This window comes from Nipponia nippon, unplaced genomic scaffold (genome assembly GCF_047370975.1).
Source record: "Nipponia nippon isolate SJK-2023a ecotype South Korea unplaced genomic scaffold, ASM4737097v1 scaffold_1, whole genome shotgun sequence".
Lineage (NCBI taxonomy): Eukaryota > Metazoa > Chordata > Aves > Pelecaniformes > Threskiornithidae > Nipponia > Nipponia nippon.
Genome location: NW_028262290.1, coordinates 46,567,222 through 46,591,592, shown reverse-complemented (window position 1 = coordinate 46,591,592; position 24,371 = coordinate 46,567,222). Strand labels below are relative to the sequence as shown.

The following is a 24,371-nucleotide window of genomic DNA, read 5'->3' as shown; positions in this document are numbered from 1 at the left end:
TGATTGTTTAGTAGCCAGGTAGACACTAAAGAGGGTATAACATTTGCACCAGTATTGTTAGGTGTACATCCTTGTAGACATCTGCTCAGAGTTGGAGGTTTTATCTCTTAATTTGGATGGGGAAGCATTCTTTGGCATCTTACAAAATGTTCCATTTTAACAGGGATATATTTTTAAAATATATATTCCAGTTGGTAGGACCCAGAGAAAATCACGGTGGCCAAAACAATCTCTGAAGTATTAGCTGTATTTTGGGCAATATGTGGAGGATGCAGGAATATGTGGAAGAACAAGAAGGACAAATGTCAGCTCTTCCAAATGAAGGAAGGTTGAAGGCAGAAACAGGGACAAAGATCGAAGGGATTATACAAGAGACAGCCTAACCTTGGTATCCGAAGATACTGAAATTATGAAAGGATTAGTAAGCACCTGGAGAAACCAATGAGAAATAAGCAGCATGGATTTGTCAAGAACAGATTATGTCAAACCAAACTAATTTATTTCATTGACAGGATAGCTGGTCCAGTGGGTAAAAAAGAAGCAACAGATCTGATACACGTTGACCTTAAAAGGACTTTTGACATAGTCTCAGATGACACAAAGGTACCCAAAGGAAATACGGACTAGGGGAAATTAGTATAAGAGCAACATTGAGAATCAGTAATTACATTTTCAAAAGTTTGCTGTCGTTCTAGGAGGAGGTCATATCAGCTGGGATTCTTGAAGGCTATCCCAAGTCAGCCACTATGCACTGTTTCTTGTAATGACCTAGTGGGAGCAACAGAGTGAGTGTACGCAATTTGTAGCTGGTACAAAGGTTGAAATAGTTATGGGAAGGAGTGCTTGGAGAGTAGTTTCTAAATTAAAAAATGAGCTCAGTTGCAATGGTAGTAATTGATGTCCAAATGATCTGAAATCAGTTAGAGGAAACTCAGTAATTATAAGTGAAAAGTGCTGTAGCAAGGAAGCAAATAATCAAATAAAAGATGGAACATAATTGGATGGACAGAAATATTTTAACAGAGGACCTAGCAGTTGCAGTGAACCACAAACTAATTGAAGTCAGCAATACGATTGCATCTGACCCTGGGACATCATGTGGAAAGCCATTAAAACTCATTCCCTGGAGGAGGACACATCTGCCTGGAGGCTTGCACCCAGTGTAGGGCAACAGCACGGGGACAAATATGCTAACCGGCATGACAGAGTCCAGAGGAGATGCCCAAACATCAGAAAAGCTTAGAAAACATAACTCGTCAGAAGGGGTTGGAAGATACAAGTTTGCTTAATCAACTAAGAAGGAAATGGACATTGACAGACATGATATCAATTGCTCAATGAGTAACGTTTGGTTGCCTGTCCCTCCACCCTAACTGTGTTGCTTCTGGAGCATAGGAGAGGAGAACTTACGGTTGGTAGAGGGGGCACCACGCTGCACTGTTAGAAAGCAAAGCACAAAATCTGCCCTGGGGTCTTTGGGCTCCCATTGTGGCGACATATTTATCTTTAAGAGACAAAAGCTGCATTTTTGGCTGAAATGGCACACCCTGTACCCCTTGGATGCATTTCCCTTCTTTAACTGGGAAGAAAACATGGGTGGAAAACATATCCTTCTAGATGGCATGGAGCGCGTTTATCTGCGTGGATATTGCTTCAGTGGAAGCACAACACACACATAAGTAGCATGCCGATGGGTGTAGAAATGTGAAGTAAGCATTTTTTCTTGCTGTGCAGTACAGCATTTCATTCAGCTATCTTCCAGATTTATTATAAATCAATAGGGCTTGGGTTCTTAGGACACCCTTCGGTACCATGCTTTTCAGAACCCCGCTGCCAACCTTGACCTCCCAGAAGGAGGGGAATGGCACACACCTCATCTTACTGAATTCCTTCTTTGTCCTAATATTAAAGGTTTTGATCTTTAGTCCATCAGAGCCACATCTGCTCAGATTTATCATGCATCACATTTGTGCAACATCATCTGCCTATATACACACACGCACACCTGGATGCACAGGTGCATGTATGCTCATGCACCCATCTTTTGATCAAAGACATTTACAGTATCAGTAGCCAAACCAAAAAATAAAGGTGAATAATTTTTAAAAAGAAGAAAGTAAAATATATTTTTGTTTGGCTTTGTAATTTTTTAAATCAAAAATGTGGCAGCATGAAAGAAAAACTAACATTTCAATCTCTTAATTTTTAGCCGGTGTTATCTTATTAACATGGATATTTTAGCATTGGGAAAGCTGCAGTTACTGCAATCCATTAAATACTGTAATTACAAAAAAAAAAAAAGTGGGTTTGACAAACTATATATTTTTTAAATCAACAGAAGAACAGTGCTTCTAAAAATTAAACTGGTGTATCCCATCACTGGATCTAAATAAACACATTTCCATAGATTATTGAAACTATCTTACGGCAAGTGTGGAGAAAAGCAATTTAGATGTTATGGTGAAGCTTTCCCAGCTTGAAAGCTGCATTTGAGATGATATTTATCTCAGACTCCACCTGGAAACTATACAAGCCTTCAGCTCTCCATTTATGAGAGAAGCACATCTTGTTTGTCTTTTCTGTAGTGAAGGCTTTAGAGTTTGCTTTTGGAGAACAGGAAGGAAAGCTCTAATTCCTGACTTTGCATTTCCTGAAGTTTTCAAAAATTTCTTTAAAGCTTCTGTTGTTCTTTTTATTCAGTCCAGGGCACTTGAATGAGTTTTTCCAAACTCTGTTCTGTAATGAATTTCAGACATCACTGTTTACCCTCTTCTTAGTTTTCCTGTCTTATTAACTAGCTCTCCTTCCAAGAATACTGAAGTAGAGCAGAGCAAACTGCTGGCTAGGGCTGCTCCAGCTTTCTTGAAAGGCAAAGGGTAAGTTGAAGAGAGAGTATGTTCGCAGCTTGCACTAACACAGCTAAACCAAACCCTTTTCCTCTATTCCTCCTGCTTTTAATGTATTCTATAAACATCTTTTCTGAGAAAATTGTGATAACCCATTAACCCAGCGAGTTAAGTAGGGCATGTTTAAATATATTTATGTGCACCTGGATGCGTGAGGTCTTGATCAGATACTTCCAAGCAAATCCAACTTGCGACTTCAGTATGTTAATCATGTGTGTAACATATGTATATTTAATGTATATATGCAATACATAGTATATCAAAGCAAATAGTGCCGACCTCACAATCTGCTGTATTTTGAAATAAATGGTACTGTACAGCTCCAGTCCCTGGCCTGATCTGGCACCTCACTGATTTCTGAGGCTGGCTCTGTAATCGAGTGGGATTCTACCATCCAAAGCCGTTAAATACTTAACATATAAATTACAATAATAACAAAATAATTTCTGCACTTGGGGGTTTTTTTCTGTTTTCTAAGAACACTTAAGTATTCGTTCCTAAATTCCCATTTCATAATCTTACTTGCTCCTGCTTTCTGTTTATTTCCCTCTGTCTGTCCGGACCGCACCCTCTCTCCCCCGACCCCGTTTCAGGTTACAGTACAGCCTCGATGTTGCAGACAGGCTGGCCGATGAACATGTACTCATCGGGTTGTATGTCAACATGCTGCAGAGCAACCCCGCACGGTTAGTGCAGGTTTGGCACCTTTGGGGAACCCAGGAAAGGGACGTTGGTCGGCCAAATGCTCTCACTGTTTCCTCCTGGCTACAAGCTGAAGCAGCTCTTTATGAGCACTAACCTAAAGGGAATGCCTATGAATATGGGGTATGTCCTCCCAGAGCTGGTGGATTGTGACAATTGCTGTTATTCTGTCTAGTGATGTTAAGCAGCAAGGTATTGCAAATAATTGCTTAGTTAAGAATGGCTATACAAATGGATTTGGGATACCATGCTCTAGTCAGTGCAGGACTTGGTGATGGTACAGAAATCTTCATAGAACGATGACTAACAAGTCCGTGTTTTCAAGATGATTATTTTTGAGGTGATATATAATTTGTAGATTCACCTTACCTTGAAAGTTAGAAGTGGTAATAGTATGTAAATAATGATAATAATAATAATAGGAATTTGCTTATTAGCCTAGTGAAGGAAGGAGTTCATTTCAACTTTTACATACATGAGGCATTGTTTTTAAATCTGCCTGATTTCTGCATTGCTTGAATCTTGTATATAAATTCGCCCTTATCTTTCATTCAGACTCAAGTATGACAAGTTTTTAAACACCTGTCTTGAACATAGTTCATTATTTCTGCTGGAGTGAGTATGGAGCTTTGTCTACTAAACCCACTTGCTGTCCCAGCACTTGCGGACAGTGGCATCGCAGCAGGCCACCCCGGGGAAGGGAACCGCTGGCTCGCCTCTCCAAGCGCAACAAAACTCTAGACTTTGCAGCCCTGTACCAGCCAGGTGGTGAGCGGTGTAGTATATGGCCCTGGAAAACGTGTCGAAGAACAGAAAACTGTACAGTGTTTCTAACAAAACTATGCTCATGAGGTTTCTTTTGCTCATAGCGAACCCTTTGGTTTCCCATACTGCTATTGCAGAATATTTCCCAGGTTAGGAGAAACTCTCCATTTACTCTTATATGTAGATAAGGCAACAAGCAACTTTTTGGGAGGGTGAATGTAATGGTTCTCCGCAGTCTTACAAAATTCACTTCAGTGTGTAGCTCCAGTTGAAAATGGGGGTGGTTTGCCATGTAATTTGCTGTGCCCAGTGGAGAAAAGAATCTGCCTTCATTGGTCTGGGTCTGCTTCTCTACTCTGCATCCCGCTGGAATGTGCCAGTGGGGGAAAAAAGGCAAACTGGTTTTTAGTGAGGAAAATGAAAAACATTTCTTCAAAACAAAAACATTTTGAAGGGGGATTTCATTCCTGGAGCAGCACTTCCAGAAAGCATGCTTACTTAGTAATATTTACACTGTGGCTGTGAAACCAAGCTGTTGGGGGCATGTGTTTAGACGAGTCATTGCCCACCCGTAATTGAAGAGGACAGGAGTACGCTACCACTCGGCCTAGTTTGACAGGGAGAAGGAAACGTGGCCCTGCCTGCCACAAGCGACTTACTTGATACAGGTGTTCAAGAGGCCAGCAAAGACTGGGCCTGGTTTAGAGTCATTTTTGGTGCGAGGCTACTGATGCTATGTCTAATTCATTTAGCTTCAGTGAGGACCACCAGTTAGATCCCCTTAGCCTCATCTTTACCATCTTCATCCTCTAAATTTTATCCATTATATCCCAACCTGTTCCTTCTAGCTTTTGAGCCAGCCTCACTAAGTCATAGTACATTTGTATCCAAATACACACGTACAAATTATGTGCCATAACATCCTTCAAACTGAATGTTTTCGAGGGATGAATGGAGACTGACTGATAATGGCCTTAATTGTTTAAATAACCAATGCAAAGTGTATTACATAACATCTGATTACTGTCATTAAGTCAACACAGTCACGGCATCCTCAACGAGAAACAATCATCTCAGTTATTTATTAGATTAGGCTTTGACAGATGTAACCGAGAGGGACAGCAGTCTTAGTCGTGCATCAGACCACGCTGCATTGCCACTTTCTGCTTTGCTGCAATGAGACTGGTAGTAGAGAAAGTGAATAGTTATATTTTGGTAAGAGAGAAAGAACAAAGTGTTGCCATCCTGAAGCTCCTGTGTGAAGCCAGTTTCTGGGAGACTTAGGTGAGGCTCCTGCAGGAGGCTGAGCTGCTGCATCTCTTGTAGCCTGGGGAGGCCTCTTCAGGCAAAGGTGAGCTCCTTCTGCCCATACCCCGAAGCGGCTGGATGCAGTTTGCTCAAAACCCACACAGCTGTGTTAGGACAGTACTGAGTTCAAGTAATTTCACCCTGCAGCTCAACAAGATTTGGTAACGTGAGTAAAGCACGTAGTTAACCTTTACCAGGTAGCTTCTGATTTAAGGGAGGCTGCAGTTAGCCAGCTCCGCTGTTGTATCTGCCTGCAAAATACCGCATGTACATACGCATACATGCCATCACATATTTTCAAGTGCTACTGGCAGCCAAAGATGAAAAGAGGAATGATTGTAGCTGGACCTTCATCTGAAGGAAAAACCTACAGAAATACTTTGTGAGCATAATACAAAACATTATCTTGAGAGCTATATAGTAGCATTTCAAAACAAAACGAGGTTTTTCTGTTAGATATTGAGTCAGGCTAATTTATAGTGGCTAATGATCAGTCCAATATAGCCCAGTATACCTTTTTTTCTGTTTTAAGTGTAGCTAGTATTTATGTTTTGCGGTTTTTTTAATTAATTTAATTAATTTTCACTGCTTATCTTTATTTTTCATCTGCAGTTATTTGATACCGCAACTAGACGTACAAGTTTTCCTTTCTGTCTCTCACAGGCTAATAAGCTACCTGAGGGTTTTTTAGACTCCAGTACTCCAGGGCAAATTAAGAAACAAGAGAAAGACTTAATTCATTATTTATAGTAACAGTATGGGTAGAAAAAGTATCCCTTAGCCAGATATTTTGGTTAGTATAATCATAAAGTGTGTTTTAGCACATAAAACCAATACTTGATATTTAATTTAGTTCATCTTTAGTGTCTGATTCTAAAAAAGAGCTTTTACCTGCAAATAGTTTTCCATTTTGTTCATATAAGCTAGAGATACTACCTAGTTTTGAATATTAATTCCACATATTTCCGTCTTTTTCTTTTCAGGTGCAGAAGAAAATAAGATAAAATATATTATAAGTAGGAGGCTATTTTTGTTCCATAGAAAGTTACTTTCTGATTTTTTTATGTTACACTGTGTAGTACTGTGGTGAGTCATATTTCTGTACTATAAAAGTGCCATGCTATTCTATGGTATTTTTAAAAATGTTTATTAAGGGGGTTTGCACAATAACCAACTGTAGCTAGGAAGGTTGGTCGAATCTTCCCTAGAAAGAGGTAAAACATTGAGGGACCCACTGATTACAGAGGAAATGTATAGACACTTGGCTCCCTTGCACGGAGTTAGTTTTTATGATTATACGCACATACCCTAGTGGCATTAACATTTTGATGGTAAAATCTTGGTGATTGTAAAGTAAATGGCACATTAACAATAGCGGAGGTCTCAGATGATGTGTCTCAGTTTAAACTGCCTTAAAACCAGGACAATTTTGAAAGTGTCCCAGATAAACAATCCTCAGAATACATTTGGGGGGTTGCTGTTAGGGCATTGCTCTTACAGCCCTGAGGCTTAGAAACATACTCTTTAATTTGTCAGTATTTTCTGTAGTAAATTATTTATTAAGTGAAAGTTTGTAGAATAAGAGCATGTCATGAAGACCACACTGGTACCTCTATTGCAAAAATTTCACGAGACTGGCATTTTTGGGAGTTTTCTAACCAGTGGTGACATAATTTTGAGACCATCAGGGGACATCTGTATCACCTATTTCAGGGTGCCTACTGCAGAACAGGCTGATTTGACACATCTAAAGCCTGAGAAATAGCAAAGATCCTCTGGTGTCACTCCTCTGTTCACAGGCTATCATATTTTTCATCCTTTGCCTGGAGCTTTGAGATCCTTTTGCTTATGGATCTGCTTTAGACTGTGGAATATTACACAGATCCACTAAAGCCTAAAAAAGAAGTCCTATTGTACAGGCAGTAAGACTGGATATTCACTCTACATCTGCATGCTAATAATTCTGCCAGACCCATTATTGCTAATAATTATAAAGTCTTTACAGAAAGGGTCACTAATGGAGAAGCAGTATTAAAACCATTGTTTAACTTTTTTAGAAAAGAAGGATCAGCAGCAGGATATTTGTATGCAAAATGTTCATTTTCTTTCAAAAGGATGGCTGAATCATTCTCTTGAGGGTCTCGAATTCTGCACACAATTCATAATATTTTAAAGCTTGTGTGTATTTCACTGCATCATTGTCCGTGAAGTTGCTGGAGTAAAACAGAAGTGAATTACGGCAAATCAGAACTCTGAGACATATAAGTCTTGGCAGTCGAGGCTAATGCTGCTGTGCATACCTCTGTGCTTAATGATCACATAGAATAGGTACATTCCAGAATTAAATTTATCTCAGACATTGGAATTTAATTTACAAAGCTTTGGGGCCAGTGATTTGTGGCATTCATAGGCCAAATCTGACATGCTGCTACATCTGTTTTATGACATCCACCTACACATAAATATATATCAAAGATATATTAAATAGCAAGTAAGAATCAAAAAGCTGCAGTGGCTTGGTTTATTCAGTAAAGTCGTCGTCTCAGGGGTTAACTCACATCTCAGAACAATGTTGCAGATTGTGTTATGCCAACAAGTGGAACCATAATCCATTATTTTTCCAGGATGGATAATATGGTTGCACATTGCTGTAAAAAGGAGAATTGATGCTGAATGCTTGCTGTTTTCGCAGCCATCTGTTAGGATGTGATGTTTTAGTCATTATGGAAAAATTAAAGATGAATTATACTGTCATGAAAGTAACCCTTATTACCTGGTTTGCATAATTTTATGTGTCTGCAAGAGTTGCTTCCCCCTTTCTTTGGATGACATATCAGGACAGTAAGCATGAGTATGTAAGAAGCAGAACTGTATAAAGTTAGAAAAATACCTTTAGCTTGGGTCTTTTCAGAAAGTAAATCAGTTATCCCACAAGAAATGAGTAAGCATAGAATTAAGCTGTATGTGTAAAAAAAAAAATAAATTAAACATAACCAAAACCAAAAAATCAGTGTTCATCTACCACCGGAAGTCTTATATGTGGTCTGCCACACAGGCTTAGCTTACCCCTCCGGGTCTGACTTCTCATAGCTTTACTGTTTTTCTAAACTTCATGTTTGTGGGCTCACAGGTTATTGTCAGAATGAGAGAAGAATGGTGTTTGTCTCTTTTCCCTTACCTCAGCAAGCCATAACAAAATCACGACTCCCAGATTTAGTTTAATGATCAATGGATATCAACCACTACTCATCTTTCAAACATAACTTCTAAATCCCAGTGGACTTAATCAAGCCAACCAAAAGATACACGTTGTTGTTCCCTGAGGTACCTGGGGATATGAACTCACTGAGAAATTTTGGAGAAATATTTCCTTTTTCTTTTAAAGATAGCAATTCTTCAAAAGCAGAACTTTTTGCACAAGTGCCATTTTCATCTGGAAGGCTTTTCAAGTTCAAGATATGATTTCTGGCAAAAATCAGAATAAGATTCCCATGCCCAAAATAACCCTTGTTTTGCGCATTCTTTTGAAACGTGAAGCTCGTTCGCCAGCAACCAGTTGCGTGCCCTGAAGAGCCCATGGGTAGGGAGGCATGTGCCTGTCTCCCTTCAGCGAAAACATCAGGCAGTTGCCAAGGGATAAGAAAAGAGGTCAGAGTTATTTCTCTCTGGGATAGTCTGCAGGCTGTCTTGTATTCCACACAGCAAAGCGTTCTTCTCACCTCTTCTTAGGAGCTTCATTTTTCTTCTCTTGTATATACTAAAAGTAATGCAATATAGGATTCTAAATCCCGGGATTATCCAGGATCAACTAAGTCCTCTTCAGATTGCATTTTTTGTCAGTTTATTAGTTTTGATGGTTCTCTGCAAACTTCTGAATGTTTAGAAATAGTAAAAGTTCTCACTATATTACCTTTTTCCTGCTCATCTGACTAAATAATAGCCTCCATTTAAACTAAGGACAGCTGGCCAGGGATTAACCTGAGAGAAATATTTGCCTTTTATATTCTTAGGGGAAAAAAAAAAAGTAATAAGATGCAATATTTTAAAGGAATTCAGGATATTTGCTGTTTAGTTCTTACACTTTCTGGTCACCATTATGTGATTCTCTGAAATCTTCCTCCCAAATATCAAGAAACCAAGAATAAAAGAGAAAGTCTGATTGTGAATTCCTAGATCAGTGGTTCCAAACTGTGGGCCTTGGTAAGTGCCCTGCAAAACTGTCCTAAATATTGTTTTTGGTTGCAAATCTGACAAAACTTCTAAAGTTTTTCTCAAAAAACAGAGATACCCGCTAATCCGCTGTCCAAAAAGTAATTACTCTTCTAGGTGAGACGACAAAGCTGAGAAGTAAAAACAAATGCTGACTGGTGGCCCTAGCCGCCTCCCACCCCTTTTTGGACGGAGTTGTCTGCGAGTTGGCATCTTGCGTGTCCTTGGCCAGGGTTTGCAGACCACTGCTGTTTCCCCCTAAGGGAAGGTGCTGCCTGGCCCCTAGAGCTCTTCCTTCCAGGGAAAATTACCCTCCCGGTTCTCCCCTTTGCTCAGTTAACATCTGCCATTGTTAATTTGGTGACATTTTGCATCTAAATTCTGTAATGAGGGTGTGTGAGTGGACAGTGTGATAGAGCACTGGTCTTTTGTACCGTGTATTAACATGTCTTCCCTCCTTCCCCTCCAACCCTGAGCAGCGTGCTCGACAGCGCAGGTCGCCTGGATGAAGAGCATAAGCTGATCGCCAGGTATGCAGCAAGGCTGGCAGCAGAAACTTCTTCATCAGTAAGTGTTTTAATTAAAGGAAGGTACTTCCCTTCTGTCATGTTCCAGGGTCTTGGCAAGAGCAGGGAAATTACATCTGACAGTCTTAATGATTAATGGATTATTTTTCCCTATCCTTTTCATCAGACGCTGTTATGCCTTAGTAATAACACTTTTATGCAGTCCATTTAAACCAAAGAATCCACGTACTAATGCATATAATCTATATACTAATGCAATGGTATTTAAACAATTACAGCAAAGGGAAGCTGACATCTTGAACTCAGGAAAGACTAGAAAATATTGTCTGGACTAGCTTTGGTTAAAGGTTAATGATTTATTGCAGTGGAAAAATGAGGTGGTGAATCCGTTTTACTCTTTAGTTCAAATATCACGGCCACAAGGGCCCTAAGTGCTGAGGATTTTAAAGAATGATCTTCAGCAGGATGACTGTAATGACCCCCTGCATTATCCCCGGCTCCCATTTTCATTTCAGAGTAATGATTATTCTGCTCTATGTATCCCAAGATAGAAGGTGATGACAGGCTAAAACCTCACTAACTATATTCAGGAATAAGAGAGAATGAAGCAGGAACCTAATCGAAGTATATAAAATCTTAAATGGCACAAATAAGGTCAGCCTAGTTACTTTTTTTCCGTCTCAGCACATTTGATAGAACAAGGGACCATAAATGATGGTTAAGTGAAAAGCAGCCGGTCCGGAGTGCCAGGAAGCATATTTTCACACTGAGATTTACACTGCAGGGTCAATTGAGAGGGCGAAATCAGGCACCACTCTTCATGTAAAAACATTGAGTCACATTCATCCCAAGTGAAGGCGGTGAAGATGAACCTGCCACCCCATGCAGCCATCTGTCATGGAAGATTTCACACTGCCTGCAGCTGCAGGGGATGAGAAGGGTGCATGGGTGCTCCTGGTCTGCCAGCCCAGCCCAAATCAATCCCTTCCAGAGGTGTGACAGAGTGTTTGAAATTTAAGGCAACCTGTACGTGATGGTCTGTTTCTGAAGGATGGTAATTCTTTGTGGAAACAAGATTTCCCATTAATAATGTCTCTGGGAAGAAACTGGTAGAAATCAGTTGTATATAATGTTTCCATGACATGGGGGGAAACTTAGGAAACAATATTTAAGTAGCTTTTAAATAGAGCTGGATTGAAGGAAAATACTGAATTTCTCATTGCCGTCTATCTGTGCTCTTTGAACAAAAGAGACAGAAGGAAAAGAAAGGGTTTCTGTATACAGAAATCTTTCTGAGCCCAAGAGTGGCACCACATTAGGAGCACAGTGGAAATTTTTAAAGCTTTGCTGGTGGTCATTCTTTTTTTTAAGCAACAAAATGTATTAATAACACTGGGCATTCAGGATAAAGATCCTGGTTCCCCCTGTGTCAGTCGTGACATCCGCCAGCTTGTACCAGTTCTTCTTTATGCACTGCTCTGCTTCCCTATGGTTGGAGTGTTAATGGGAAAAAGTACCCGTAGCAGAAAAAACAGTAAACGGTTACAGGCGTAAAGTACTGTCCTTTCCCCACCGACAGTGCTAACAAAGGTCAGCACTGAGATATATCTTCATCCTTTTTGAGGGTCCACCTCCTGGAGGAGGAGGTGCCTGGCATCACATCAAGTTGGGCTCCAGAGTCACACTTCGCAGGGCTTTTACGGAGAGAAACAGTCAGATCACAGCAGTAACTCAGCAGAGTATTGTTTTAATGTCTGACTCTTTCAGGTTGGAGTTAGAAATAAATGAATATCTTTGATAGCTGTGAAACTTTAAATGTCTTGCTCTGCGTTGCCATTGATACAGTACTGAAATACAGGAGTGTAAACAAGAAAAACGATATTTGGTTATTGCTGATGAACATGAAAAAAGAGCATAGTCCAATGATGCTGTAGTGAGCAGGGCCTAGTTTGGTAAGAAATACTTTAGTTCCCACTTTGTTTTATTGGGGAAAAAAAGATTGTGCTGTACCTGAAGGACTGAGGAAAGAAGTTTTCTGCAGTATCATCAGCGTGTAAAAACTTGGCCAAATGGGCCACACAGCCAGACTGAAAACTGAGTAGAGCTTTCAAACTGAAAGTAAAACCGTACTTTCAAGAGTACAAAGCATCGCCACACTGGAAACACATCCCCTTCTTTTTGGAGAGAGACACTGGGTTTTGCTTCAGTGTATGCCTCTGGTCTGTAGTATCAAAATTAAGAGCCGTGTCACAGCAATTGCCTGCGGCAGTGCCATTGCCTTTGACGATTGGTTCAGAGGAAGCTCCTTGAAGAAGCAAGGAATGACAGGATGGTAAACACTGAGTCTTATTTACTCTAGCACTTACCCTGCTTTTACTAGCAATGGAACCATACTGGTATGAGCACAACATGGATGCTCTTTTTTTAGTGTAGGCAAGCCTGGTACTGCATTTTCTGTTAGCAGATTTTGCAGAACAGATCTGTGTTGAACTCATGGGTGCATGCTGGCTATTCCTCCCTCAGTGCAGCCTTCTCTTTTTTACAACAGCAGCAGGGTCAGCAGAGAGGGGCATCAGATATCTCCTTCACCATTGATGCAAACAAGCAACAAAGGCAGCTGATTGCAGAGCTCGAAAATAAAAACCGGTAAGCATCCACGAAGCACCTGGTTTTGTTCAGTCCCATATATTGTGTATGTTTGTTTCTTAACATTTTTTACCACCTGCTTCGGTGCAATGTGCTTATACATACACATACCTCCCCCTACAAAAAGCACAGAGCACAAAAAGGTCCACAGAATATGACAAAGGCTTTGAAATTCATAACTACCCTGTGTTTTAATGAGTGTACTGTTCAATGACATGATATAATCATTGATACTTCACTTTTTTGCAGCTGCTGTTTGTTAAGAGTTAAAAAAAAAGCCTGTCCTGTTTCAAAACCAGATTAACTTTGAGTTGGATCCTCTGTAGCACTCTAACATGAAACGATAAAAGGATCAATCACACTGGTGATGTTATGCTCCCCTGCTTTTATTTGTGAAAAAGATGATTAACGCTCTCCAGAACACAGTGCGCCTGGGAAAGGTTTGCAGAAAGGTTAGCAGCAAGTTAGGCTGCCGATCAAATGAGACACTAGGTACGAATGTGCCTGAGACTGAGAGAGAGTGGCCAGGAGAAACAGGCCGGTCAGCCCCAAAAAGGAGTGACGCCTGTTTGTTAGCAGCAGAGGATCTGGCCCTGGGCATCAGACTGCCTGATGCCATGAAATGTATGGCAGCAGAGCTCTGCTTTTACTGCCGGACTGTAAAACAGAGGCCAGCCCAGACCAGATGGTTTCCTATTCCAAACTCTGCACTGCCTTCTGTCACCGTGTAATGAGCCACCAGCTCCAGTCTCGATTTGTCTTTCATAGTTCGAGGCTGCCTCCTGACCGTCTGCTATCCAGCACGTCGTGAAGAAGAGGCAAAATTCACAAAGGTTTCCACCTTCTGCTGCGAAGCTTTGTATTAGCCTTTTGACAGCGCTCCAGGGCTGGCAAGCCAGTCTTAACAAGTCCTGTTAAAGTGCTTCTCCATGAATTGTTGACTGCTCTCACACCTCTACCTACACTAAAAGTATTTTTTTAAGTGCTAAATATTTTCTCTGATACTCAAGAAGGGCCAGATAGGTTATTTTAATTTTTGTTAAGTTCATGTGGTGCTTGAAATGTTCATAGGGAAGAATTAGAAGGGAACAATTTAATTAAGCATAGAGCTATTTCATGTCTACCTCTGATTTTTGAGGGTCTTGAAGAAATATTTTCCTTTATGGTGAAATCCTAAAAGTTTATTTAAAAAATATCCAGAGCCCTCTCCCATTGCTGAGGGCTTCTTTTGTTAGTTGGAGCCCAGCCATTATATCTACATCGATGACGAGCTACATACAATCAAACTTTTTCTCCTCTTGCAATGTCCAGTGAGCTGGTTTTGTGGAAAACTACTGACTTGTAGTCTTCTGCTTATTCTCCTCCCCAAGAGAAATCCTACAGGAGATCCAGAGGCTGCGACTTGAACATGAGCAAGCGTCTCAGCCCACACCGGAGAAGGCACAACAAAATCCCACTCTGCTTGCAGAGCTCCGGCTTCTGAGGTAAGTCCACAGCAGTAAAACCTCTGGCTGTGACTGGGGCCAGCTGGTCATTCTCAATAAGGAAAGAAATAAGAGATAAGCCTGGATTATGGTTTTGGGGGCTTTTTTAAGTAAATAACAAAATGGTTTTTTCCATTTTTGGTGCAGGCTGTAGTGCTAGAAGTAATTAAGCTTATGCTTTTAACAGCATGCATGGCGAATCTCACATATTACTCGTCTACATTAAATTAAGCATGTGCATTAGTGTTTGCAGAGTTAGGCCCTTAGGTCATTTGGAATAGGTCCCCACAGCCCTGTCCAAATGCCATTAATTATATGGGGAAAAATGTTGTTCTGTCAGAACAAATGCTTCTACAAAGACTTCTCATTTATGCTAAAGTAAATACAGAGCTACATGAAAATACAGCCAGAATTAGACGTTAATTTTTGGAAATTTCCCCCATGTGTTGACCTCTAAGGCGAGGTCAGTTCTCTTCACGGTGCACCACCAGGCTGCAGAATGATCCTTCTTGTCACGTGGGAAGGGAGGAGTAATGGCATCTGCAGCAGCTGAAGATTTAGAGAATCATTTCTCCAATTATCCCACCAAGCTAAAAACATTGATATGGATGTGTCTGCATGTTAATTAGGATACTCTACATGGATTTACTAATTGCCATGTATATCATATTGAAGAAGAACAATTGCCATTGGCCCAGATCTGTAGGCTCCCTGCAAGTCCTGAAGTTCATGTTGTGAGAGCCAGACAGAGAATCCAATAAGAACTATTCAAAACACTTCATGTGAACAAAGAATGGAGTGTAAACACTTTCTTTCTAGTGAAACAATGCTAGATTAAATTTTATTGCCCCCCGAGCAGTTCTCTCCTGAGAAGACTAAAGAACATTTTTGGCCACTTAGCCTGTCCTCACACAAGTAATATTTTAGTGGTCTGATTCATAACCGAAGGAAATTACTGTAAGAAATTGTGCTAATTTTTTTCTTTACAAATATTGTATAGTTTTATTATTGAGTTTTCCACACTAAAATATATTTCTGTTCCACAAATAATTACATTTGCTTTCCAATCTGAAGGCAAATTAGCTTCTTCATTTCTATGAGTGATTTTAGTCTGTAATTACTTGTAGATATCTACAGGCAAGTGACATTCTGTGAGACACATAAAACTGACTGATGAAAATGTGTACACTGCATAAAATATACCAATAATGTAGCTCCTTACATCAAGCTGAAAGTCTATTTTAAGCAGGTTTAGGAGATCAGCTTTCTATGTCGTTGGCAAATAAAATTCATTATCCTTAAAAAAAAAAAATCAAATGATTGTGCGGTGTTAGTGGACTGACTACTTAATTTTTCCCTCTTTTCAATTTTGCTAAACATATTAAAAGCATAATATCCTTATTTGCATTTCCTGACACGGGATGTCCCTAGGGCAGTGATGCTGAGTTCCTCAATTATGATATCATTTCTGATTTAACATGCAGTGTCAGAGTCAGAAAATAACTTTTAATCTGTGGGTCTGTATTGCTTTGCACACCTTCTGAAATGTTCACCATTTGAAAGCAAAAGATTGGCTTTTGATTTACTGTGGAATTTTGACACCGTCTCAAATTCCTAGACACTTAAGATGTCACGAGGCTGTTCTTATCATGTGTAAAACAGCAGGACTCAGAACAGCAGCATTGATTTACATCTGTTACCCCACAGGTTTTTGGGGCTTGAAGCAATTAGGGCAGTAGGGCAATTTAGTTCATATACTATTAAGAAATGCTGTATATTATGTTGTGGGTACCTGTCCCACTATCTTTCACTAGCTGCTGTAGTGTTGCAGACTCAGTGAAATGAGGTTCTGAACACAGCATTCCTTCACATTACCAGTGCTGTCTTGGAGACAGGTTGGAAAGCTCATTATTTCTAATAACTTGCTCTGGAATACAGCGGGAGAAAAAAGTCAGAGGAGCGGTCTGTACGTTGCACGCTGCTTAGATCCTCTCTCGCTGTAGAATGAATCTAAAACCCAGGAGAGGTCTGTGCTAGGACCTGCCACTTCAAATTATATGGATAGGGTATCTTATTTTTATTAACAGTTTTTAAACTCAGTTGCCTTTGTACAGTTCATAGCATTTCCAGCCATTACATGCCTGGAAAAGAAAAGCCAGCACAGGCAATTTGTAGGAGAAAATAGATTAATCGTCCAGAAGAGTAAATGTAACCTGGCAGTGTTACTATATGATCCTATTATATAGGTTAGAGAGAGCACACATGAGCAATCCTGTAGAAATCAGTGTTGCTTACATCAGTAACTGCTCACTTACAGAGAAGGCTCCAAATCAGGGTTTCATATTTCCCCAAATATAGGAAATGTACTTAGCCTTGTTGGCTCTGGTGCTTTTCCATTTAGGATTAAATTGTCGTGTTTTGTAGGTAGTACAAAGCTAACAACATAGTGGTTTATGTTATTTGCAACACTGTAGCGTATAAAATATACCTAATATGTATATTTTTCAACAGTAATGTTGTTAATTATGCATAGCTTCTAGGAGGCAACAGTTTTGTGTTTATGTGGGAACCTCTCAGGCAGTTCAGTGATTGAACATGTGCAAGTGCTGAACCCCCGTCCTGTGCAGTGGAGCTGTGCAGAATCAAAGCTGTTCCCATTTATATGGGCACAAACTGGTTGTCACACTTGGAGTGGCTCAGTATTCGCACTGTCACAGGACCAGCACTGGACTCCGAGTCCTAAGAGCTGTTTTCAAGCAGTTATATCTCCACTATGTGATAGTCTTACTCTTGCTTTCAGAAAAAAAATAGAAACAAAAGCCGATCGCTGTGGTTTTCTGGATGAATTTCTGAACTCTCTTAGCTTCTCTCATATCTCGCTCTGTTCAGTGCCCCTGCTATAATTTCCTGTCCTTCAGGGCATGGCTTTAATTTCTCCTGACAGCTAGTGAGGTTATTGGCTAGAGAGATCCAGAGACAAAAACTGCCAGGCATTCCCACAAAGGAATATAACACAAATTTTTTTGAACCTCATTTGTTCTTTGGAGAAGGGTCTATGTCAGTGTCTGTCTTTTTCCTAATCACTGCATTCAGTCCTATGAATATTCTCAGTATGAGCTAACTCCCTAGGTTCCATGTAGCCCCATTTCTAAGCACTATGCTGAATTCCTACAGTGTGTTTGCTTTCCTGTGGTCTATAGGCATATACCTCATAGTCGGGCTGGGGAAACAATGCAGTTAAAAGCTGTGGGGGTAAGCTCTGATCACATCTGCTTGTTTCTCAGACAGCGGAAGGATGAGCTGGAACAGAGGATGTCTGCTCTCCAGGAAAGCCGGAGGGAGCTTATGGTTCAGTTAGAAAGCCTCATGAAACTGCTGAAGGTAAGGAGCTCCACCTGATACTACCAAGGAGAACGGGGAGAGTGAAGCAAGAGAGGAGAGGGAGGAGATACGACCACAGAATTCTGCAGAACTTGACTATTTCCACCCATAAAATTTGGCTTTGTTTCCTTCCCTTTCTATTTTTTGCCTTGGTCTTTCAATTCAGGGGTTTCAAATGATGCTCAGAGGATGTTGTTCTTGTAGTAACACTGCATCATCATTGTCTCCTACTGCTAAGTGGATGGAACATTAGAGATAGGCTCTGAACTACTGAAGAATTGATACAATCCTTTAAATAATACTGCAGCATGATGCAATATAGTGCTGTTTTGCTCTTTGGTAGAAGGATTTGGCCGCATCTCTGGATTTCAGGCTAGCCATCTCTGGATTGGCCATTCAACAATGTCCAAACCCAAAATATTTTGTGGTCCAGTTTCAGGTGTTTTTAGAGGTTTCTGTTGAGGACATCAAATACAAAAAAAATAAGAAAAGAAACAAACTGATATGTAAAATAAGTTAACTAATAACTGTGAGAAAAACAACTCAGCACTGTACACGATTACCTACTCCAGCTGACAGTACAGAATTGCTTTTGCTAGTTCTTTTAACTTTGCCCATTCAGTTGCTAGTTCTGTCAGACATGCCATTTGACGACCACATCTAACTCTCTGATCTTAGAGATGCTTTCCCAACAACACTTGGTCATTTTCAAAAATACAGAAATAAGCCCTTGTTAAACAGATGAAACGTGCCACAACGAAAGATCTCAGTTAAAAATGGAGATATCAAAAAGCACATGCATTTTTAAGACAGACTAGGGTAAGATGGAAAACGTGTCTTTATTGGCAGAGTCCAGCCCTGTTTCACCTGATGTGCCTCAGGACAGATGATGCCAGAAATTCATATTGGGAGAAAGTGCTCTGAATAGCATAAGAGTCTGTTTTGTTGTTGGCCATGCCAGATAAAATGAGTGCATGGAAATTCAGTGCAACTTTGGTGAAATATGGCTCTGATAAAAGCAGAATTTCACTTGAAATCCATTTAGCAACACGTATTTGCATCAAAGGATCAGTTTGACCCCTTATGTCATTTGCACCTCCTGAGGCACAGGCTTCTGCAGCCACGATGCAGGAATCGGTGGCGCCTGAGCAGCAGAGCCCACTGAGTAGCCAGCAGACTTTTGGGAGCTGGGAGTAGACAGGATACTTTTTGCTCTGCCTCTGAAGTGCTACAACACAGTCAGGGCTGCCTGCTGTCATTGCACCGCCTGGACAAAGAGAATTTGGGGTACAAAATGATAGTAGCTTTCCGCACACTTTGCAGTGTTCTGATATTTCAAAGTGTGCAGAGGTGGGACCATAACCTGGTCACATACCTTCAACTATCTCGACTGTACCTTTAACCCTGTACTCCCAATTTGGCTTTGTTTTCTGTTCTTCACTTACATCCTGGCTAATCTCATGTGCTGATCCTCTTTTTCTTTAGGAAGAAGAATTGAAACAGGTAGTAAGTTACCTTCTTATTGGAGGCCTCACTAACTCCTAAATGTGATTGTGTTCCTGTGATTTATTTTACTTCCTTTGCTTGAAATGTGTGTGTGTTCTTTTGACTAAAATGAATATTTTGCAATTCTTTCACACGTTATTTTCATGTATCTTGGAGCAGTTTTCACAATTAAACATCTTAGTCCTCTAGCAAATGAGTCATGGCTACAAGGAGTCTTGATCTTTTTCTCACTCCTCTAAATAAGAATACATAAAATATGGAAACCACCACCCAAATGTAGTGAAACCAACCTAGAATTAAAGAACACTTCTACCATAGGTAACATTTTGCAAATGTAATGAGAATTGTGGAACTTTAAGAAAAATACAACTGAGTTTAAATTAGACCAGGACAATGAGTTTGAAATCCCACTTTATCCAGAAAAAGTAAAGGCATTGTGTGCACATCTTCTAAAGTCAGCACTGATACTAACAGTCCCACCAGTCTTCAGGAAAATAATGTAGTTTCCAAATGGCTTCTGCAACCTAGATCAAAAAGGGCAAGTGTTTATATTACTAATGGTAAATTTTAGAAGATTTAATTGTTTTGGAGCTTTTTAGTATTGAAATGGATCTTGGAAAGATACTAGGCTAAAAAAAGGCACTTTTCACTCAGTCTGTTTATGAGTCTAATAAAAATGTTTCATTTTAACAAAATACGCTTTCTCCTGCTTTCATCAGCAAAAGTACAGTCACAAGTCTGATGTGTTCTGTCTATGGTAGAGCATGCAGAGTTTGTAGGTAATGCTCACCTTCATAAAACTAATATTTAGGCTAATTTTTGTAAAGCATCAATCTGTTGCACAAAAAAAAAATCTGACCAAACATTGCCTCTGTATAAGGGCTGTCTTTTTGATTCTGCATAACAGTATTAAAAGATCTTCCATTCACAAAAGAGAAGTTTCCAACATGACAAGAGTTTCCCTACCATATAAAATGTTCAGTGGACAGTGTAAGTGAAAGCACATTTTCAGGGTATTATGAGATATGATTTTTTCTTCCGAGAGTAATAGCCTCGCTGAATACCAGGTGATGACGCTAAGGAATTACTCTCACAGTTTCCATGAAATGATCCCCATTACACTATGCCATTTCATGATCTGTTGAGAGAAACAAGATTAAATTAGTTTCTGGAGGAATTCAGTTGGAATGAGCAGCCTGGCAACTCGTCTAATGCTTATGAACTTTCTATTTCTCTCCTGCCTTTCCTTGAGAAAGGATAATGAGTTCTTCGCATCCGCGTGGTTTGGTGAGGCTGTGAGACAGGCTTTCCCCATATGTCATCCCAGTTCAGTTCCGGCAGAGGGAGCAATGGGCTAAAGCTCCTGTAAAGCCAGTTTTCATTTCAAGCATTTTATCCTAAGCCTGCGTGACAGTTGATAGTGGGAAATCTTTTCCTGTCTAGCAAGGGTTAACTTACAATCCATAGCAGGTTGACTAGGGATGTTGAATTAAATAAAATACATGGAAGTTCTCCTAAAAGGCATGAGAACACTGATAGCTGCAGCCAAGGACAACATAAAAGCTGAAGCCGTCCACATATCCATGGTGGCTGTGGTAGCTCCCTTTTCAGCATGCCTTACTCCTCAGCTGGTTGCGCCGCCGAGGTCTGGGAGCAATTTGGTGCTCAATTTCTCTGCCGAGATTACCAAGAAGTCACTAGTGATTATCATAGCAGGTTTCAGGCCGTTGGCTCTAGCCTGTGAAAACCACGTTTCTCCTGATAACCATTAAGCAGGAATCCAATCCTAATAGCACTCCATTCCCACAAACTTGGGCTGAGGTGGATCTAGATGAGTAAAATATAATGAAAGTGTTCACCTCTCTGAAATCAGGCATTCCCTAATATCCTCCTATTTCAACTTGCTGTTCATCAGTTCTGCCTGATACTGCCCAACAAGAGGGGAATTTTTTACTGGACAGGGGACTCCAAATGCTTCGTCTCCCTGTGCTTCCCAAACAGTTTGTTCCAACACTGAAAGCTACAGATAAGAGAGCACTGTTTATCATAAACACAGGATCTCAGTCATAGCTGCAAAGCAGACACAAGAGTAAGCACTGGTGTGCAGCAGCTTTTACATTTCTCTTGTGGGAAAATTCCAGTGAAGAAGTACTGGCAGGCATCTGTTATTTTTAGTAAATAAAATGCCTATTCTGAAGTTTATTCCTTAAATGTGACTTGACTATAGGAAGCAAATTTTGTCCATTTTTTTCTCATCTTCTCTGAAAGTTTCCACTGTTGTTGGTGTTCCTCAGAACCGAGATCAAAGGCAATGGGGAGCTGAGGAGAAAGGGCAAGTGAAAGAGGGAGCTGGGAACCAGAAATTGTTTGGCAAATGACAGGAGATAGCTGTAGATCCCAGATCCCCCGCCTGGTCTGCTGGGGGTGCGACCTCCAAGGACCTTGGAGCATCTCCAGGTTGCTCTGTGCCCTGCCTCTGGGGGACTAGAGATCTGCGTTTCTGCTGGAGCGGGTATGGATGATTCCAGAAACAGGAGAGCATCTGGCCTTTATATATTCATCTTCCCTTTCATCCATCATTTAAATGTTCTAAAACCAATCATTAAAGAAATTATAAGTATTAAATTCTCCGTTCTCCCATCAGTAATGTGCTTATTCCTCATAAACCTAATTTGCCCTTGATGTCTCTCTGGTGATAATGTCTCTTAGAAAGGGGTGATAGGAGAAAAGAACAAATAGCTTAGTATTCTGTTACATTATTTATGGTCCAGGGCAGGAATTTATAAAAATCTCAAGGGCAATGCTGCACTCCTCCTGCAATGGGCTGCTATTGTCCTTTTTAGAACATATTTGGCAAACCGTATCAGGGCTGCAGTGGCAGCCACTGCAGGAGTCAAAACAAATGCCATGGGAAGAGTTAAGAAATCCTGCTGAATTCTCAAAATGAAGCCAGGGTGAGGGAAACACCAGCCCTCAGGTTACTTCTCACTGTAAACAACCAGGCGCATGTGTTGCAGTTCCCCTTTAACAGCACTCAAGCCACCTCCATCCTTGGCACCTACCAAACACTGGTTTTCAGTCAAAAGCCGTCTGCAGTTTGGTGTGGGCTCCAGCATTTTTTTTCCTTACGTCAATACACGTTCCCAGGGGGTTTGAAACAGTCAAGGAAAAGGGCACTGTGTCTCCTGGTATCGCTCAGCCAGCTGCATTTGTAAAAATGACTATTTTGTAAAGTCTGCTTGAATTTCAGCTAAGTGATACTAACCGTGAACTGCTAACAGCATGACATTTTATATGACTGGTGTTAAAACATTTTCACTTCCAGCAGCTGAACCCATGGCAGGAATTTATATTGCCCTATCCCCACAGTGTTTTGGGGAGTGCCTGAGTATATCCTGTAGAGTGAACAATTTAATAGCGTATGATTTAATAGCGGCTTAAAATAGTTCTCTAGCTCTGAATAAAAAGCATAAAGCTCTATTATTTATTGCGAGTGTCAGACTTTATGTGACTGAGAGGTTGCATGTACCATGAACTTCTCCTGCAGGGAGGCGGAGGGCAGGGCTGTGATCAGCTCTCACGGCAGCGCTCTGATGAAAGGGGCCGTTCCAGTCCCTTGCCCAGGCTGAAAGCCACGTTGGTGCCAGCATCTTTCCCCTTCTCCCAGCCTGAATGGGTTATGTTTTATCAAACATGCATGTGAACTGGGTGGGTGAGAGAGGGAAGAGGGTAGAGAGAAGGTCTGTACTTTGGTGCTTATTAACTTGGATTTTTTTTTAATTTAGCTGCCTGACATTTTCCCATGCTTAAAGGAAGTCAGACCTTGACTCATATTTTCCTACTTTATATTTTTCTACACGGAAGCCTTGCTGTCTGCTAACAACTGACTTCAGTATATTTCTTTTAGCAAAATTAACATTACCCAACTCATCTACAAACAGCATGATGCCTTTAAGCCGAGGGGTGGGTGACAAGGACAGCAGGCGAGGGCTCTTGCGAGGACCCGTTTAACCCCTTGTGACTGTTTTGCAGACCCAAGGGGCAGGCTCCCCGCGTTCCTCACCCAGCCACACCATCAGTCGACCGATTCCAATGCCCATCAGGTCTGCCTCTGCTTGCTCCACCCCAACCCACGCACCTCAGGACTCTCTGACCGGGGTGGGAGGAGATGTGCAGGAAGCCTTCGCACAAAGTAAGTCTTATTACTAGCTTGTCTGAGGTACTCGGAGACTCTTTGAAGAATCATTGTTTCTTGTGGTTAACGACTAAATGAACTTGACCTTCTGAGTTGCGTGCAACAAAACAAAGAACAAAATCTGCAACAACTATGTTTTACCATTGAAAATCAACTTTTTCAGCCATCAGACTTTGTTGTCAAAGCGAGCAGGCAAGCAGAAACTGGACAATGATGCCAATTAATGGATTTTGTGGTAAGAGGGAGTTTTAATGCAAGATGGTCAGACCAGTTATCAGTGCTCTGTTAACCAGAAGAAGAAAAGTTGCTGTTGACCTCAGCAAGGCGTTGTCGGTGTGTTTGGTTTTAAATAAAGACTTTGCTAGGAATAGATGATACAATCATAGAATTAGTTCAGGTGGAAACAGCTCTTGTAAGTCACCCATGTCCTCCTGCTCCAAGAAAGAGGGCTTCAGAGTGAGATCAGACTGTCTAGGACCTTAACCAGTTGAGTTCTGGATGGCTCCTGGTACGCATTTTCCACAGCCTCTGTTCCAGTGTTTGACCATGCTTACAGTGTAAATTTTTTGTCCTTGTATCTGGTTGGAACATCCCTTGATGCAACTTGTGACTGTTGTCCCTTTTGCTTGGGTCCAGCTAGACTAGACAGGAACCGAGTCTGGAAGTCTAGGTGAACCCTTCCTTTGTGTTTCCAGAAAACTGCCGTAGTCTGCACCGTGTTTCTCACTCCTTTTTCCACTTT

At 40.8% G+C, this 24,371-nt stretch overlaps 1 protein-coding gene across 29 annotated transcripts in view; it reads left to right on the top strand.

The window, feature by feature from the left end:
- DTNA (dystrobrevin alpha) overlaps positions 1-24,371 on the top strand; it is a 232,177-nt gene that overhangs the window by 190,139 nt on the left and 17,667 nt on the right. For 11 of the 29 annotated variants that reach the window (XM_087753978.1, XM_087753959.1, XM_087753951.1 and 8 more), the window contains 8 exons: positions 2,799-2,876; positions 3,500-3,592; positions 10,370-10,457; positions 12,966-13,063; positions 14,434-14,547; positions 17,832-17,928; positions 19,414-19,434; positions 23,467-23,626. In XM_087753978.1, the coding sequence (XP_087610104.1) occupies positions 2,799-2,876; positions 3,500-3,592; positions 10,370-10,457; positions 12,966-13,063; positions 14,434-14,547; positions 17,832-17,928; positions 19,414-19,434; positions 23,467-23,626 (749 nt within the window). The remainder of the gene's footprint in view (positions 1-2,798; positions 2,877-3,499; positions 3,593-10,369; positions 10,458-12,965; positions 13,064-14,433; positions 14,548-17,831; positions 17,929-19,413; positions 19,435-23,466; positions 23,627-24,371) is intronic. The other 18 variants (XM_087754054.1, XM_087753940.1, XM_087753880.1 and 15 more) reach the window with 10 other exon arrangements.